A 17,881-nucleotide genomic window follows, 5' to 3' on the forward strand; every position below is an offset into this window, starting at 1 on the left:
AAGACAGTAAAATACATAATTTATTAATATTTCTCTTTAAACCAAAACATACACAACCAGAAAACCTGAGTGATTTTATTTCTCACACAAAACCAAGAGAAGGATTTTGTCTAAGTGGTTTAATGGGAACACTACAATTTTCATACTACATACAAAATTTATCCTAGATAGTTTTACATACTTGGATTAATTAACAGTTTGTATTAGAGTTGCATAGGTAAAACTATGTAAGACAGATCACAGCAAATGGTAGATAATAAGTAAGTCCACATCTTTCTTCTTGATATCCAGTATTTCAATCCTATTGCTGAAGAGAAGCAATAAATGCTGCATCTAGCATTAATGATGAACTGGTAAATACATGAAAAGCCATGAGGAACTACAGGCAAGTGTACAGTGTCACAAAGAAAAAAAGAAACAAAACCTTATGTAGTAGTATAAAATGTTAAGATTAAATCCAGCAAGAAAAACAGTAGTTGACTACTTCATATGTATGGAGTCCTTAAATAGCATCCAAAAGTTTGTAGCTGGTGTTTATGGCTTAAATATATACAAAAGTTCTCCCTCCTTTTTTTACAAAACACTTTCTGTTTTTCTTCATAGCATTAAGGATCATCATCTTTTGCAGTATCATTAAATAGCATCCAAAAGTCTCTGTAGCTGGTGCTTATGGCTTAAATATATACAAAAGTTCTCCCTCCTTTTTTTTTCAAAACACTTTCTGTTTTTTTTCATAGCATTAAGGATCATCATCTTTTGCAGTATTACAGACCATTTGATAAACATGACAACTGAATCTCCTGTTAGGCTTCTGTTCTATATGTAATACGAGGTCTTTGTCAAAGTAAACTTCATGACTGTAAGTCTGAAATGAGAAAAAAAAAAAAGGATTGCAGTCTCTATTTCCACAACTTGCTAAGATCCATATCATTTTCCGCAAGGAACAAAAAATATTTAACACCAGTGAACTCCATGATCAGGCAGAAATTTTGTGTGGATACACAGAGATTACTCTTCCAGATAAAGGACAGAATTTTAGAACTGTGAGAGGTTTCTCACATCCCTATTTCAGGAATCTAATTTCAGAGCATCCGATTTAAAGATCACAAGTTGCCTATGCAGTCAATGATAAAAGAGGTGCAAAAGTGCTGAAAATTTCAGACCATATTAGTTGGATGTCCACCTAAACTTGGACTGTATGAACAGCCCATTCCATCTTCCCAAATATATACATAGTGAGGTCCATGCTTCATTCAATGCATGAGTAGTTCAAGTTAAACTAGGGAGACTATTTACAAGTTGCAAAGTTAATCTGATGTAAATAGCCACAGAATGAGTATTTAAGTTGATAAATACTTCAGAAATACATTAAGGACAACCCTTACCCCCAAACAAATCAACCAATGAAAAAAAATCACAATTTCAAATAAAGGAGATTTGCAGGTAAATTAACTACTGTCTGATGGAGCAGTTACAATTTTAGAGTTGTGATTATTATTTTATACAAATCTCATCCCTTCGCAACACTACTTCTATATCTGCTTGAAATGTGAAAAGTGGTATGTAAATGAGTGTGGGGAAGAGACAGTGGGAACAAAAGACAAGAATTTTCCTCACCACATCCCAGGACTCCTTTAATGGAATACTCTTAAGTAGAATCCCATGTTCATTACAATGAAAGTCAAGGTGAGCTCTTCCATCAGCTCCTATCTGAGTAACTGCCACCGTGGATAATAAATCCAATTCATCTTCATAGTCCACAATTTTGAATGTCTTAGGAAAAACAAAACCTCAAGATTACAAATCAAACATAAATTCACATTCCTCTCTACCTAAATTGTAGAGCTCTTTTTTCTTTCAGGTGAAAGCAGAATTGGGCAAATTCTAGTACTTATCTTCTGAAAGAAAACTTTGGGAGCTCGATACCCAACAGGCATTTTTCCCAACATGAGCTGTCAGGGTATTTCAGCAAAATTCCTTAAGTAGGAGAAAAGAAGTGATGTTCAGAAAAATCCTAATGTGCAAGTACATGTATTTAATATGTAACATACAGGAAATACAAAATAAGTACTTCTGGAGAGGCTGAAGAAATGTATTTATTTATATGTATTTATTGAAGCAGAGTCATTAAGAGACAGTGTAGCTTTAAACCATCATTGGTTTTGAGTGAACGGGTACATTAGAGTAATTCCATTTACCTGAATATCTCTATGTTCTATTCAGATCTCTCTCTTGCTCCACAGATATATGTCATTGAAGAACTGAGACCCAAATGGGAAGATTGTGAACTATCTTAATTGCCTTTATCTCACTGTGACATGCTCTTTAAATTCAAGCCAGTCTTTCTTCCATAATGTAAAAACATTTACTGGAATCACAAGTAAAGTGTAACAGCAGGAAAGAAAAATAGTGTGCAATTATTTTTATTATGGTTAAAAGAAAAAGTGAATAGAGATATACTGCAGACCCTTATGGGTTATACTGGACTGTGCTGTATTTTTACCATAGTAAAATCTATTTCCTTAGAATAAAGAATAGGAGAGACTGCCAGAAACTGATGAATTTTACCTGTTGTGCTTATGTCAATTACAGATCCAGCTCTAGATAGAGCTAAAAAATGTTTTTCATAACCTTTTAAGACTCAAGGGGTGTTTTCATTCTCAAGAAGCAGTTACTTAAAGGAAAAGTGTTAAATACCTTATCCTACAATCCAATCAAAGTAACTGGGAGAGAAAAAGAAAGTTTAGAGATACTATAAAAAAGACAAGAGGATCCTAAAGCAGAGGAAAAGAAGAAGTGCCTTTCATTTCGTAAAATGCTTTATAAGGAACGTTCAAAGTAGACATTTAAATAAAGAGTAATGGTTTGACACATTAACATATCTTTTCTGTGCCACTGAAGGCACATGGAGTTATGGTATCATGGGGCATAATATCAGCTCTTGAAAGAAAAAGAAAATTCAAAGCTCAAATGTCAACCAAGGAGAAAAGATGATAAACAGCATGTGAAGCAATTAGAAGAAGACAAAGAGAAGAAGAATAAAGAACTCAAAGATACACACAGCTAATGGTTACACCCACCGCACCTGAAACAAGAAGGGCTTTTGGCTAGCTAAACAGTGAAATAATCCATGAAGTGCTCTTACTACATCAGTTACCTCTTGTTCTGGGTCATCATCCAGCGAGGTAAAACGCTTTTTCACCACTCGACCAGAAGCTGTTACAGTAACAGTGTTGTTCACCTTTGGAGAAACATACAAAAAGTGTCTCTAGACTTCAGAACAATTTAGTTTCTATTGATTTGACAACGTATCTGTTTCATATATTTTGTTTTCTGACCTTGTTTTACTCAATAGCTATGCATAGCCCTGGTGCTGCTGTTTTCCTTAGGAGTTCATGAACTTGGTGACTTTAGTTGAGATATTATTGCTGTTTACTCATATTTAGAGGTGTCCCACAGAGGTGGCAAAGGTTCTCAGCTACCATAATTTTTTGAACAGAAGTGACTAGAACCAAGATGCTAGAATGAGAATTATGACTGCTAAATCACCACCAATTTTTTTCCTAAACTCTTACTTCCAGAAGATGGGGAAAGTAGCATCTTAAACCACCATGGGTGCTTCCACTGGGCTTCATTAACACCGAAAATATTTTAAAAAAAGGTTATCAGTGTCTTAATAGAAGTCAAAAGGAATAAGCACAGCACAGGCAGCAGTAGAACTCGGTATGTCAAGTTATTAGATGACTTGGTGTTTAGTTTTTTAATTCAATGCAAGTTTTGTTCTTGAGTTTGTGTAGATTTTTAATACACAAACCTTTTTTCCTGCAAAAGCTTCAAAATTAGTATCACAGATTCGCAGACATTTTACAGTATTCAAATTATAAAAATTTGCTTTTAGATAAGACATAACTTGTCTGCTCAATCAAAATGACAGTTCCAGGCACTACCTAGAATTGTTTTCATGTGTGCTCTTTAACCTTTTTGACATTAGATTGTCTTTGTGATTCTGTATCGTAAAAGACTTCGTGAAACAACTGAGGTGATTTAAGAGCTCAGTTCTACCAGTAGTTTTAAACATCCTCTCACGCTTGATTCCACCTTTCTGCACTCTTCTGATTCACTGATGATTCAATCCTGTTCTGCTCCAGTTCAGCAAAACAAGCAAGCAGGAAAGTACTCACGTTTTCTGTCAGGTTATTATTCTGTTATTTTAGTGCCAAGGGTTAGATGAATGCCAGACTTGTCACGAGAGAGTGACAGGTGTGGATGGCCAGGAAAAGGAATGGACTTTTGGAAGCAGTGTATTGTCTTTGTTGGCTTATGAAGACTTACCCCTAAGTTATGAGAGACTTGAAACATTTCTAGCATTTGTATGCTCTACTTACCTGAGCACCAGAGATGCACACAATTATCACTTGGTGGCACCTTCATTTGAAGGAAATCTGTCACCATCTTTTAAGTATGTTTTATATCCATGATACATGTTTACACTGCACACCATAAAGAATGCTGAAAACTAAAGAAAAGACTGGAGGTTTCAGAAATCTATCCTGAAAGTGTTATTGTTTTCAAAATTCTTTTCATACTGCTTAAAGTCCAATGAAGACAGAGAAATGTCTTTCAATAAACCTTGAATAAAGCCCATCAAACACAGTGATTACTCAGATATGCAAACCCCCTGTGTATAGCTCAAAACTACACATTGTGGTCTCAGACACTAAACTCACACAGTTTTCTCTGTTGGCTACAATTGTAAAATCTTCTGCAATCTCCATTTGATCTGCATGATTTTTAACTTCCTTAAGCTTTAAGACTCTACAAAAGAAACAGAAATTATAAAGTAAGTAAATGTCTTGGGGTGACTTTATGACTTACTGACTTTATTTAGTCAATGTATTCTAATCTGCTTACTGCAACATTTCTATATAATTTTTTAAAATCTATATTAAAACATTGTAAATAAATAAAATGAAAATTAATTATTTTTGTAATTTATGTTTACCAGTGAAATTTTGACACAGTGGTCCTTGAATATTTTTCATATCAAAATCTAAACTGTGGCCTCTAGTGCCCACATTCATCACACAGAAGTCTTCAGATGTTTCTAGAAGAACTTTTGATTCTGACAAATTAATAGATTTTACAATTTCTATGGTCTGATGAGTTTTTGGTCCTGCAAATTGTCAAAGTACTGAATTTATTGCAGTTATGCAACTTCTTCTGTAATGAAAACAAGATTTGAGTAAAAAAGGCTCATACTTTATCAAGTTTGGTCCCACGTGGATTATTCTACCTGACATATCTGGATGGAAATATATCCAGTCAGGTTCAAGTGAACAGCATTTCATATCCTGTATGCCATTTTTTGCCTGAAGAAGAAAAAGAAAGCTTAGAATATTAGTATTTTGAAAGTCTCACAGATCTAATTAAAGAGGAAATACTGAGCTCCTCACTATATACCTCTGGAGGTTTTTAAGTATTGCTCCTAACCATGACCAGAAAGGATGGCGGTGGAACAATAATAAAAACAACAACAATAATAATAAAAAGACTCAGTTCCAATTCTCAAGATATTCGGTGGAGCAGTTTCGAGATTTTTAATACGCAATAAGCAATAACCTTGTACCTTAGCTATGTATCATCCTATCTCTCCTGAAACTAAGCAAAATGAAGATTTAACTGAAACTGTGCAAACGCTTCAATAATTCCCGCTATTCGAGTATCCAAGACATGGGACGTGTCAACATATGTGACAAACATTAGCACGGAGTTTTACTTCAGCTTCAAACCTCAGGCTTAGCCTCTTTTGTGCAAATTATTTGTGGAGCATGTAAGCCTGGAATACCTTGTGATTTCAGCAATCAAATGCAAGCCAGTCAAAATCTCGGGATTTTGGCAGTGGCTTTCTGTTGTTAAATTTAGCTGACATCGATCATTCAAATTGCCAAATATATGAACCCACATAGAAAAAAACAGATGAGAAAGGATTCTACAAGTCCATTTGAATCAAAATTGATCTTCAGCTACAGTTGTGAAACATCAGTTTTGAAAATAAGACAGGAGGGAAATAACTGGTTTGATCAGGCAAGCAAAAGAGATAAGGACATTTACAAATGAGACTTATTTAGTCAAGAAACTCTGAACAGACCTAGAAGTTGCTTGAAATACAGAATGATCTTCAGGTCAATTCCAGATTCAAAATAAAAGCTGAGAGGGAGAGCTCACACAAAATAGTATTCATATGATGAATAGTACATAAACAAAAATAATTAGGAACAGATTAAACTAAGTAATAAAACCTTTCTAGGGACAAAAAGGGATTAAACTGAGCAATCAAATCTTTTTAAGGAGAGAGAGAAGGTACAAGTCAAAGATAAACTACAAACATCAAGGACATTTACTCTGCAATTTCTTAAAATTTAAAATAATTCTTTAGTCAGCATTTAGTAGGCTGACTAGTCAGAAGTGTTAGGATGTTACCATGTAACCAAGGAAACAGGTAATGAGACTTAACTTTTAAGTCATGAATACAGTGCTGTGTAGCTCTGACAGCGCTACTGTTTATATTGGAATGAAAGAAATATGAGAAGCAGTACTAATTCAGAAGAAACTATTTTACATATGACTCCATGGGATAGCTAATTTGATACTGGAGTGATCCCTGTGTAAGCTCTACACTGCTAAACAAAGGTATTATTACCTACTCAGAATAAGAGATGAAGACAAACATAATACACATTAATTTCAGAGAAGCTGCTTTCTGAATATATTACCAAAGCATTGTCTTTCAGAGAACAAATATGGAAGACTCCTTTATGTTTTTTCTTGTTAGGTGTGATGATATAATGCCAAGGGTAACCTCCAATTTGAAATGCATTCTCCAGAGAAGATGCTTCAAATAGCAAAGGTGGGGTATCTGCAAATATTCGGTAATGTTAACACCATTAGTAGCAGAACAGTCATAATTCCATTGATCCTTACAATTCTAAATTCCAATAAAGCTACAAATTCTTCAGAACTTTTGAAGATTGGTGGAAACACATTGGCTGTGAACTCTTTTCCAGCACCAGCTATGCTACCTCACCTAGCATCCGGGTGCACATCTGCACTGTTCCCTCTGGAGGGTTACTGCCTTCTTAGATCTTGATGCTGAACTACTTTTCTAGTACCTTTGATTTACAAGCAAAGACACAGCAAATAATTAAAATTATCTGAGTGAGAAAGGATGTACACATGAACAGATCGAAGACCATATCAAAATGGTCACTATTGTCTTGGGAAAAACAGTGATAAATAACTGGAAACAGCAAGCAGCAATCTCAACTGAATTAAATGCAGGAGGATAGAATATGCAGATTCTGCTTTTTCCTTTTGTGTAATACAACAAAATAGTGTGGACCACAATGGATGCAATCTGTAGCTGAGTTCATAAAAATCAATCAAAATATAAAAATTTTTGCAATTAATGGCAAAAGGTATCTAGTTTTCCTTTCAGTTCAGTTGGGATAAATTATAGAGATGTACTAGGCCATTCTTACAAGTCTTCTGTTTACTAAATGAGAGGCATTTTGAATGAAATGGACTGCACAGAACTTTACAACTTCTGCCAACTAGGTAAATCAAAGCAATTTCTACAGCTGCTATAACTGAATCAACTTTAGAGTGAAGATCAGCTCTTTCTAACAGAGAAAAGCTGGGAAAAAATTGACAAAATGTGGAGAAAATCTGCAGTTACAAGGGGAATTTAGACAGGCAGAACACAAAAACCCAAACTGAACTAGTGCAAGGAGAACAAGGTTCTTATTTGGACTTTGGGTCCCAAACGTCTTATCCAAATTTTGACTTGTTCTTATCCTGCTTAGTGTAGATAATTATCCTAGCTGCCAATGGTGCTGTCACATGACATCAGATACTATGTTTATGGAGTGCTTCTCTCCTCTTCCTTTGTTCATGTTTCCATCTACTTAGCCATTTAGATTGAATGGAATTAGTTCAATGCCAATGGAAATGAAGTCTTTCCTAAGCTGGAAAGTGACTATGTTCTATTTGCCTTTTGGAGTGACGCATAGGAAATGGGTGATTCTGTGCAAGATATAACAAACTACAGGTTATAAAAAACTCATGCATCTGCTGGAAATGTAGAGAATGTTGAAGATGGAAGCATAAGCAAAGGACCTACTGATACTAAAATCAGTCAGAAAATGAAAAATGACTTAAGAAAGTTTGCTAACATTTTACCCAAACAACTTTTTAAATAAAGCATATATATCAAGGTCCCTCAAAAATTCTGGTAGATGAACTAAATGATACAATTAAATGTATCTCAATAGTATATCAATACTGAGTAGTAGAGCCTACTTATAAAATACGCCTTTCCTTTTATGTTCATTTGGCAAAGATTTGCAAGATCATAGCCACCTAAACCACTGTGATAATGTGATTCTGCTGCCTCAACTCCCTCTTTCCTGCTGTATGTCACTTGCTCTGGTTGCTTAACACCTCCTGTTTTATTGTTTGCAAGTCCTTTCTCAAGTCTTGCCAGTTTTCAATCTCCAATTGAGCTTCTTTGTTCACTTACTTTAAACTCTGCAGACTCATCTAAACTCATCATAAGTTGTTCCTGGCAGCACTAACAAGTGTTTGTTCTAAATGCAAATAAAACCAAAGAAACAAGAACAGGAAAAGGTTTCTACAAGGTATCCTTCTCCTTGCTTTTTTCCTGAAATTACTATATCATCTAACAATAAATCAAACTACAGTTTTAAGTTCTGGACCGTTCAGAAAATCACACACTGTGACCAAAATCAATTCCTCACCAGTTAAGAGCTGTAGCATAGTACATAGTAGCCTGTATGTTTCGATCTCTCTACACTTCCTTTTGGGTACCTCACACCATGGAAACAGTACTGTAATAATGGCCATCCCTTCAGGCAATTTCTGTAGGGAGGCTAGGACTAAGTAAAAAGGAAAACTACACAGTTCAATTATAGTAAATACAAGCCTGCACTCTGAAACTGTTAGGATCTTGCTCACTGAAGCATTTGCCCGTCTCATTCTTGAAAGAAAACAACTCAGAAATGCAACTATTCTTTCAAGAAGGAAACCACAGGAATGCAACTATTTGCAAAAAGCAACCACGAAAAATGTATGTCATGGGTTCAAAACTTCCTAACCACAAATTCCTGAATGTGATTAAAGATCAAAAATGTTTTCTCCAGTCCACGGTTTTAAATCTCAAAACTAAAAACTACAATGATCTATAAGCCATGAGATCAAATCGTCCTATTAAAGTTCCCACAGCAGGCTTTCCACAGGTCCCTGACGTTAAATGGTGGTTTCACAGATCGAGATGGAGAGAAAAATGGGGAAAGAACCTGAGAGATCAAATATAGCAGCCTATTACTTTGTTTTGCTAAAACATTGCATTATAACTTCACTATGTAAGTCTGTATTTTATCTTTGTGTACTCCCTCATTTTTATATAAATATGGATTGATGTGTCACTTGTTATCTGACACTGAAAAGAAAAAGCATATTTTATGTGGACAATCACCTGTAAAAAACGTTTAATACAGAAGCATTTTAAATTAAATAAATAAATACATGCATTCTTTGATATTTGTGAAACCAACCTTTTAAATTTTTTTTTTAGATGCCTCAAGTGTGAACTTGTGAGAATGTATTTTTAAAGTAAGAAAAGAAATTTCGAAGAAAGTCTCAGGCTTTGCTCATTCATTAAGATTCTTAGCACCAAATTCTAATCTCAAGTATACCAACAGAAGCCACTGTTTCATTTTAGAGAAAGAAGTCATTAAGTAACACAGAACATTTATAAGTTAATGATTTGAGGCATTAGAATTGTTTTTAATAATTTGTTCTCTTCTCGGGAATTCATTTTACTGAAACTGGCACATTTCTGACAACCTAGAATATCAAAATGCAAGTCAGACAAATTTTATTCAGTCTCTTTGAATTTCCTCTGCAAGCTGGAGTAAATGTTCTCACATCTTCTGCTTACATACCATATACTGTTTCTGGGTGCTACTAACAGCTATCCTAGTCCTTCCTGTTTCTTAAGAACAGTTGCATCTCAGAAATAAAGAAAGGGGTTTCCATTTCATGCACTGCTTATAAAGTTTTTCAGATAGCTTAGTTGCTCTAATAGTTTTCTTGGTGTGTCTTATATAATTATTACTGTAATTAGAAGTAAAGCAAAGCGCATTTTACTATAATGTAAATCCAGAAATACAGCTACAGCACAACATGAGCACAGTGATTTTAGTATTTTTCCTTAGTGTGAAATAAGTCACAATTAATCCATAAAAGCCACCAGTCAAGCCAATACAAAGATCATAATTACCTGTTATTTTAATGTTACATGGAAGACCAAATGGATACTTTCCTACAACTCCCACCTGACCATTCCAGTTGAATTCTTGTCCCAAATCAAATGGTTGTTCCATGAACTAAAATAACACAGAACAATTTAGCTTTACAGATGCATATTTATTTGCTTTTTAGTTTTACTGCTCTATTACTACCGCATTCTTTATCTGGTTAGACACTGCTTGAGGTCTTATTTTTGAATTAGTTTGATTTTTGACTGGAAGGATATAAACTCACAAGTCTCACTGCAGTTCTGTTTGAGATCAAACTTCCCCATGCCCACCAGTTCCTGGCCTTAACAATCATCTATAACTACAGTATACGTGTGTAAAGAGGAGCACATCTGGTCTAACATTTACATAACTCCTCAGAAGTGCCTGTCTGACCCTGTATCTCTTATGTTTTGCCAACTGTAACTGTTGCAAGTAATTTTTCTAATAGTGTATCCATTTGTATCTTCTGACCATAAATTCGGGCAGGAACCTATCCTTTGACCCATGCCCCATGTACTTATGTAGCATACACAAATATTTATGACTTTTTACCCAAAAACAGCATGGACTGTATGAAAACTCTTTTGTTTCATTACCTGTTCCAAAATGGCCTTGAAGTTATAGAGCCTGACCAGACCCATGCTATACATTACAATCAGGATTCCATTAGAAACAGCAACATCTGTCACACTATTACCAAAAATCTGGAATAAAATAAAGCAAAAAATATTCTATTAGAGAAGAAATAATTGAGAGAAAACACAAATAACTGACATTATGTCCTTGATTTTGCAATTGCTTTATTTTTTTTTATTCTGACCAATCTCTACGATCAGTCTTTAAATTCATGAAGTTTTCTGTAACTCATCTCTTCTGCTGAGTTTCTTTAATCCGTTGCACTGCAGTAACACCTGAGGTTAGATTAGTCATATTCTGCAAGCAGATTCATGCTCTAATAAATTCTCAGTTTATCTTCATATCATGCTACCCAGTTATTATCATACATGAATAGATTATATTATCCAGCATCCCACAGGAATGTTAGCAAAACTAGCAACTCAATCCAAAAGTCCTGATTTCAGATCTTCTGTTCTTTCTTCACCACCAGGGTAAAATACTAGTCTAATCACAACTCTATGGCTGCGTACAGCTGTACTAAAACTTCATTATCCAGCTGTCACAGAGTACAGGATTCTCTCTGAATCCAAATTAGACATATACATGAGAAGCTGACTTATCCTTTTTAATAATTATGCACTATTCATTTGTGCTACTGCTTAACACATCACTGAGCAAACCTCACAAACGAATTCTTCATATTTAATTAATAGCAACATGTGAAGTTCATTGGGTTTTTTTAATAGATATGCTTGGAAATGTAGTTTTCTTTAATCTGACTTACTATGTAAAAAAGCAATTAAACCAGTTAAAACAGGCTCAAAACCAATAAAAAATAAAGAAACCCAGAAACTGTAAGACACCTACACCTTAACACTACCTACAATTTTGTGATCTGTTCAGTTATGAAAGATATATTCACTTCTGAGACTTCACCTTTTACTTCGTTTTACAGCTCTTTCTCAATACATTTGTTAGCTTAGGTCTCTGTGTCTTTCAGACACAAACTCTAATAATCTTCCAACCCTCAAGTCTCCTTTCTATCCTTAAGACCTCAGCCACTCTGAACTCAGAATTTATTGTGGTACACCATCTCAGTAAAGCTGATGCATGAGGTGCATTCTGCAGTCTTAAACAGTAACACTCACCCTAACTCCAATCTAACAGTCACATTCCTCCGATCTGCGGCAGGTCTGGCATTGCCTTCACTGGTTGCATCTCCTGCTGGGTGATTCTCACATCTAAAATGCTGCCCTTCCATTATAGTTTAACAATTTCTCTGATGAGTACTTGGTACAGACCCAGCTGAAGAAGTGCTCTTTCAGATGTTCCGCCTACTATGACCATGATGAATTTGGCATGCCATTCCTAACCAGATTGAGAATACCTTTGATACTGGTAACATTTTTTCCAGTCCCAAATACTAATTTTGAACAGAACAATACACAGTACCCCCAAACTTTCATGGGCCCAAATGAAAAAGTTTAACCCCATGCCTTCACTTGTCAGGCCCAATTTCAATTATAGCCTCAACCCAACCTAGCACCAGCTAAAACTCCAGCTTATAGCTCTGGACCTTAAAAGACACTGTACCTCACAGAACCTAAAAGACAGAGTTTGCATGTTTGTACTCTTTCATGTGTAAGTTGTATCCAGAGCTTTCTTGACTTAAAATCAAACAGTAATAATTGCAATCTGGCTCAAAGTTTCTTCCTAAGTATATGCGCTTACTTACAGGTCAGAAACTGAACTCAGGTTGTTTGTTCTTGACTGGTAAAGCAAGACATATTTACTTCTGTCATTCAGTAACAGTGATAATAAAAGTTTGAAACATTTGTAACTGCATATAGACTTGATAGACAGTTACTAGGACTGGGTCAGAGGCACATCTATCTTTCTTTAAGGAGGTGAAAAGAAGTGTACAAACACTTTAGGATTTCCTAATTCTTATGATTGTTCTAAGAAAAGGCTAAAGTCCTTCCACATGTCAAAGAGCAACCCAGTAACAGAATCTATTTGTATCTTCTCTTCTGGTCATTAGAATTAAGAATATTTGCCCCAACGCCTCTATCAGACACAAGAACACTGCTGCTAATTAATGTTTCAATTGCTTTTACAAGCTGTAAGTATGACTTCTGAAATTCTGAAATAAGTGTCTAAACTACAGCTGTCATAGAACTACATTACAGATCACATGTTATTAGAAAAATTAACTTACCTTTTTGTTTATTTCCAGCATTCCAATGAATGAAAGAGGCAAAACTTGGAATACAGCAAGATAAAACAATACAGTCTGCTGGATTCCTGCCTGGGAAGGAACAATACTGAATATAGTTATTAAAGGTAGGACAACTTTTATTTTCTACCGTAATAACAAAGTATAATGTCCCCATCTTTGTGCTTGTAAATTTTTTTGATCAATGTTGTAAAAATGACAGTTTTTTGACAAACTTACCTGCCGTGCTGCTGCAGGGAGCTTATTCTGAGCTGACTTTACAATCATTACCTCTTGAGGAGTATCCCAGCTCAGATACCTATTTGTGACAAGAAAGGCCTATCTTAATGACATAAAAACTATTTATTAATAAATATATTATTTCACATAAAATATAGTCAACCATAACTAAGCCAATGCCTGTGCCCAGGCAAACTTCAGTATTTGATTTGGAAGAGGTGCTCAAGATGTTTGCTCTTTGCAATGATGTAAAATCCATGGAACTAGGAATGGCTTATTTCATACAGGATTGTGAGAAATAGTTGGAAAGCATGAACATTCACTATCTTAATTTTTCTCCTTCCCTTCATAATCACACTTTCTTATCCTTCAGCCTAAAGAAAATAATTTCTTCTGAAAACTGAAAAAAAGAAGCAGTTTACCAGAAAAGTAACTGCTCTGCTTTAAAATCTACCCTATGGAGAAGAATCTTTGCAAATTAAAAACATCTCAGACTTTGAGCATATTGTTTGTATGTTTGATCAGGTTTGTTTTTCAGCTTTTAAAGTCCTCTCTTGGTATGTTGCTATTGCAATACTAAAGGCTGTAAAGTTGTCAGAGAAAAGCAAATAGTACGCTAGGTTTTGTGGAACTTGATACCAAATTTGACCCCATAATACTTAAGTTGGTGAAATTCTTCTACAGGTAAGAGCATGCAGGAACACTACTCCAGGTAATGTTCTAGATTAACAAATCTGTTGTCAGCCATAGGATAGTACTAAAATAAACACAATTCCCCTTCTCCTCTATAGTACTAATCACTGTTAATTATATAAAGCTCTCCTTCTCCACTATACTACTAATGACTGCTAATGATATAAAGCCTAGTTGTTGTGTAATACCTGAAGAATTTACAACAGGAACCAGCAAGATATACTTTTTCCAGTACTTCTCCACTATCAGCAGAGAGACGTAGAAGCCAGTTCTGCACTGTCAAGACTATCAGGGAAGCTTTGTAATCTGATGGACTCGGTAGCATTTCCCCCTACATAAAAAAAGGCTATTAGAAAAAAGTTTGTATCAGGAGGATACATAACATTTTGACACAGTCAGAAGAACACAAAAGTAAATACACATTCCTCAAAAACTGAAGGAGGAAAGCTGCCTGCTAATCAGATCAGTATCTCTAAGCTCATGTCCATGCCAAATAATCACCTATCACATAAATAGTCTGCTGTCACATTTTTTGCAAGACAGTTACCTTTTCTAGAAAAGACAGCCTTTAAAACATCCTTGCCTTGTGAAAAATTAACTGCTTATTGATCTAATTGATACCAATCTTGAAGATAAAGTTCTTTAAGTATTTCAAAATGAGACATTCAGTAGTAACTGCTACAAATGGCATTTACACTGCTTTATTTTTAGGTACCTCATGGATAGGGCTATATTTCTAAGCTCTGTGGACACTGGGTGAAGGAGAGAAATTATGTAATTATTAGTTAGAAACAATAGAACAGTTTTTGGGCATGGTTGCTTCAATAGGCCTCCAGTGTATCTGCTTTTTGGTTTTTTTAATGTCAACAGATCTGGAGAAAACTAAAACTCCCAGCTACTGTCCTAGAATTTATTTTGTAAGGAATTAAGAATTAATTGCATAAGCATAAAAGCACTGGTTTTAAAATTTTCCATGAAAGCTTACAAAAAAAGCATTTGAATGCACTACTGAGAAATACAGAGAAGTATACCTCTAAATGTTCAGTTAATATAAATAAGGCACATGTTGCAAACCTTTAATGACTTAACTCCCTAAAAACATTGAGAAAATGGTTTGGATGGAAAGAGCACTCCATTCTAAATGTTTCACCAAAATATATTAATTTAGTATTTTGCACAACAATGCTCCAGTAAAAAGCAATCTTACCAGTGGGCATTCCAATAATAAAGCATCTTCTATTTTTTCAGACTTGGCACACTTTGACTTTTGATAAAGTATTCTTGGCTCTTGTGCAATGCTAGAGGAAAATGATTGCTAATCATTAGTCTATTTTATAGACCACTTTCTATCAACAAGTCATTTCATACAGTTTTATAAATCCTGCCTTCTCCTTAGGCCGGTCAGAAAAATTTGTAAATATACCTTTGTAAATATACCTGAAATTGCTCTCAAAATAAGGCCTAATAAGCAATAGTTAATATAATGCAATATTTAAAAGCTAAACTTCTCTAAATCTTTTGGTCTGGTTGCTTTTTTTTTGTTTGTTTTTAGTTTTGGGTTTACTTTTAGTTTGGTTTATTTTTCTTTTAAGTAACAATAGTAACATTCTTGCGCTAGTGATATACATTAAGAAGAAAGCACATTTCAAAAACTAATGATCATCCTGGAACCTTCCCCTCAAGTTCTTCCAATGTTGCCGTTCATAACAAAGGTGTGGCGTCATGTTCAGATACTTTAAAAAAAACCTCTACTAACTAAAAGAAAAGCTGTGTACTGTGCACAGTTTTGCCCTCTGGGAGAAGATGAGACAAAGAAAAACCTGAAAGATGTTAGACAGGTTAACCCAGTACTGAAAACATTCATACAATGTAGGAAAAAAGCAGATTTAGATCTCAGCTGTGGGTTATAGATTAATTTAATTAACTCTTAGTGGTTTACACTGACAGAGTAGTTTGTCTTTTATGTATCAGATGACACTATCTCAAAACTGCTCTGCCCACAACTTCCTCAGCAATGCAGTTCTCCAAGTCCATGCTACTTCCCTCACAGTAGGGACAGGCAAGGACAAGGGCTGGTGGACACAGATTTCCTGTCCTCTACCCTACCATGTCCTGCCTCCTAACCTGTGTATCTGCAACTGGTCATGGAACAGGAGAATACATTAGATCAGAGAACTAATCTGCAAAATACATTAGCAAAAACTAGCACATACTGCGGGCTGCACTTTTACATGAAGAATAATTTACCTATTTTATACAGAATTTACGTAGTACCAAGCTTGTTACATAGGCTGATTCTGTGACACACTCTTTAGCACAGTGCTAGTTACCAGACTACAAAGAACTACTATTCATTTGGCTTTTTAGTGCAAGACTAGAAAATGGTGCTAATCTTCCATTCCTGCTCTGAAAGCTGAGGTTATACAGCACCAGAAAGATCAGGCTTTCTTTTACCAAAGTAGGTGTCACATTAAGATACAGCGACATCTAAATGTAATTCAAAGACTGTAAACCAAAGATTTATGCACCTGGGTTTTTTTTTGTTCCTTAGAAAACTCCACTCAATTCATGCCAGCTATTTGTATGAGTAAAGTTAGCAATGGAACACAGAATCAGTCTCAAAACTGTAAGTCAGTACCTTACAATTGTAAATTTATTACCTGGTAATACAGCATTGGTAATTGTCCATGTAAATTCTTCCTCTTTCATACGCAATAGGAGATGCAGAATGAGTTGTCCAGACATTCTTGAATTTAGTACTTTCCTGAAACAGAATCGTTTTAACAGTGATGGCTGTTTGTAACAAACTTTGCTTCTGAAAAATATTTTATTTGGCTCCTGCAACTTAATAATTCACATTAATTGAAACTTTACAGCCAAATACACAAGGAAGAATCTTATTTGGTTTTTATAAATAAAATTACCAGACCTTTTTAAAGAAAATTTTGTCTTGTTTAAAAACCAAGTTAAAAGATTTTTAATTAGCTATAATGGACAGCAGGGGTAAGGAATATTTTGTCATTAACTTGCCTGCATTAAAACTGGCTACTAACCTTCCATGGTGACTTTTGAAATCAAGGACTCAACTCCCCAGAATATAAATATGCACAGAATTCTTTTATATGTAATTAATTGGATTTATTAAATACGTAATTCCATTCTGCTGGTGGTGTTCGGTGTGAAAGACAGAAAAATGTATTTACTGTTATTTGCAATAAGCACTCAAAACGTTGATGAAATAGACTGCTCACATTAAAGTTTCTTCCATGCATTTAAGATATCAGGAGCTCTATACCATTAACAAAGGTACCAGTATTAGAAAAAAAAAGTGTAAGTCAGACATACTTATTTTCATTTCAGTAAACCTTGCATGCCTATTGATCTAGTTACATAAGCAAATACTTCAGATGACTTCCAATAAATGTATTTTCAGTGTAAGATAATTGCCAATTCACTTCCACAGTCTTTTCCAATGTATTTCTATCAACTACTGTATGGAAGCAGTAATTGTTTTAAAACTGTTTTTAAAAAAGGGTTCAGTTTGTAATTGGTTTAATTCCTATTTATTCTGTAACATTAGTTTCACTAAGAACTGGGGTTACATTTACCTGAAAATCTCTGCTGATTATCTTATTGTGCAAAATTCCTTTCAAATTTAACATGAAACACTAAGACTTTAACATTAGTATTAAATATGAAGCCATCTTAGGGAAATAGGTGATATAGAATCTCATAA

General features: G+C 34.8%; 1 protein-coding gene across 1 annotated transcript in view; it reads right to left on the minus strand.

Moving 5' to 3' along the window:
• DCAF17 (DDB1 and CUL4 associated factor 17) overlaps positions 1-17,881 on the minus strand; it is an 18,971-nt gene continuing 1,090 nt past the window's right edge. Inside the window, exons 3-15 of the mRNA XM_032114700.1 lie at positions 16,806-16,909; positions 15,353-15,443; positions 14,334-14,476; positions 13,453-13,531; positions 13,216-13,305; positions 10,976-11,083; positions 10,361-10,466; positions 6,774-6,916; positions 5,260-5,369; positions 4,728-4,815; positions 3,158-3,241; positions 1,618-1,773; positions 1-865 (exon numbers count right to left, since the gene is read on the minus strand). Of these exons, the coding sequence (XP_031970591.1) occupies positions 740-865; positions 1,618-1,773; positions 3,158-3,241; positions 4,728-4,815; positions 5,260-5,369; positions 6,774-6,916; positions 10,361-10,466; positions 10,976-11,083; positions 13,216-13,305; positions 13,453-13,531; positions 14,334-14,476; positions 15,353-15,443; positions 16,806-16,909 (1,428 nt within the window). The 3' untranslated portion in view covers positions 1-739. The remainder of the gene's footprint in view (positions 866-1,617; positions 1,774-3,157; positions 3,242-4,727; positions 4,816-5,259; positions 5,370-6,773; positions 6,917-10,360; positions 10,467-10,975; positions 11,084-13,215; positions 13,306-13,452; positions 13,532-14,333; positions 14,477-15,352; positions 15,444-16,805; positions 16,910-17,881) is intronic.

This window comes from Corvus moneduloides, chromosome 7, assembly GCF_009650955.1.
Source record: "Corvus moneduloides isolate bCorMon1 chromosome 7, bCorMon1.pri, whole genome shotgun sequence".
Classification (NCBI taxonomy): Eukaryota; Metazoa; Chordata; class Aves; order Passeriformes; family Corvidae; genus Corvus; species Corvus moneduloides.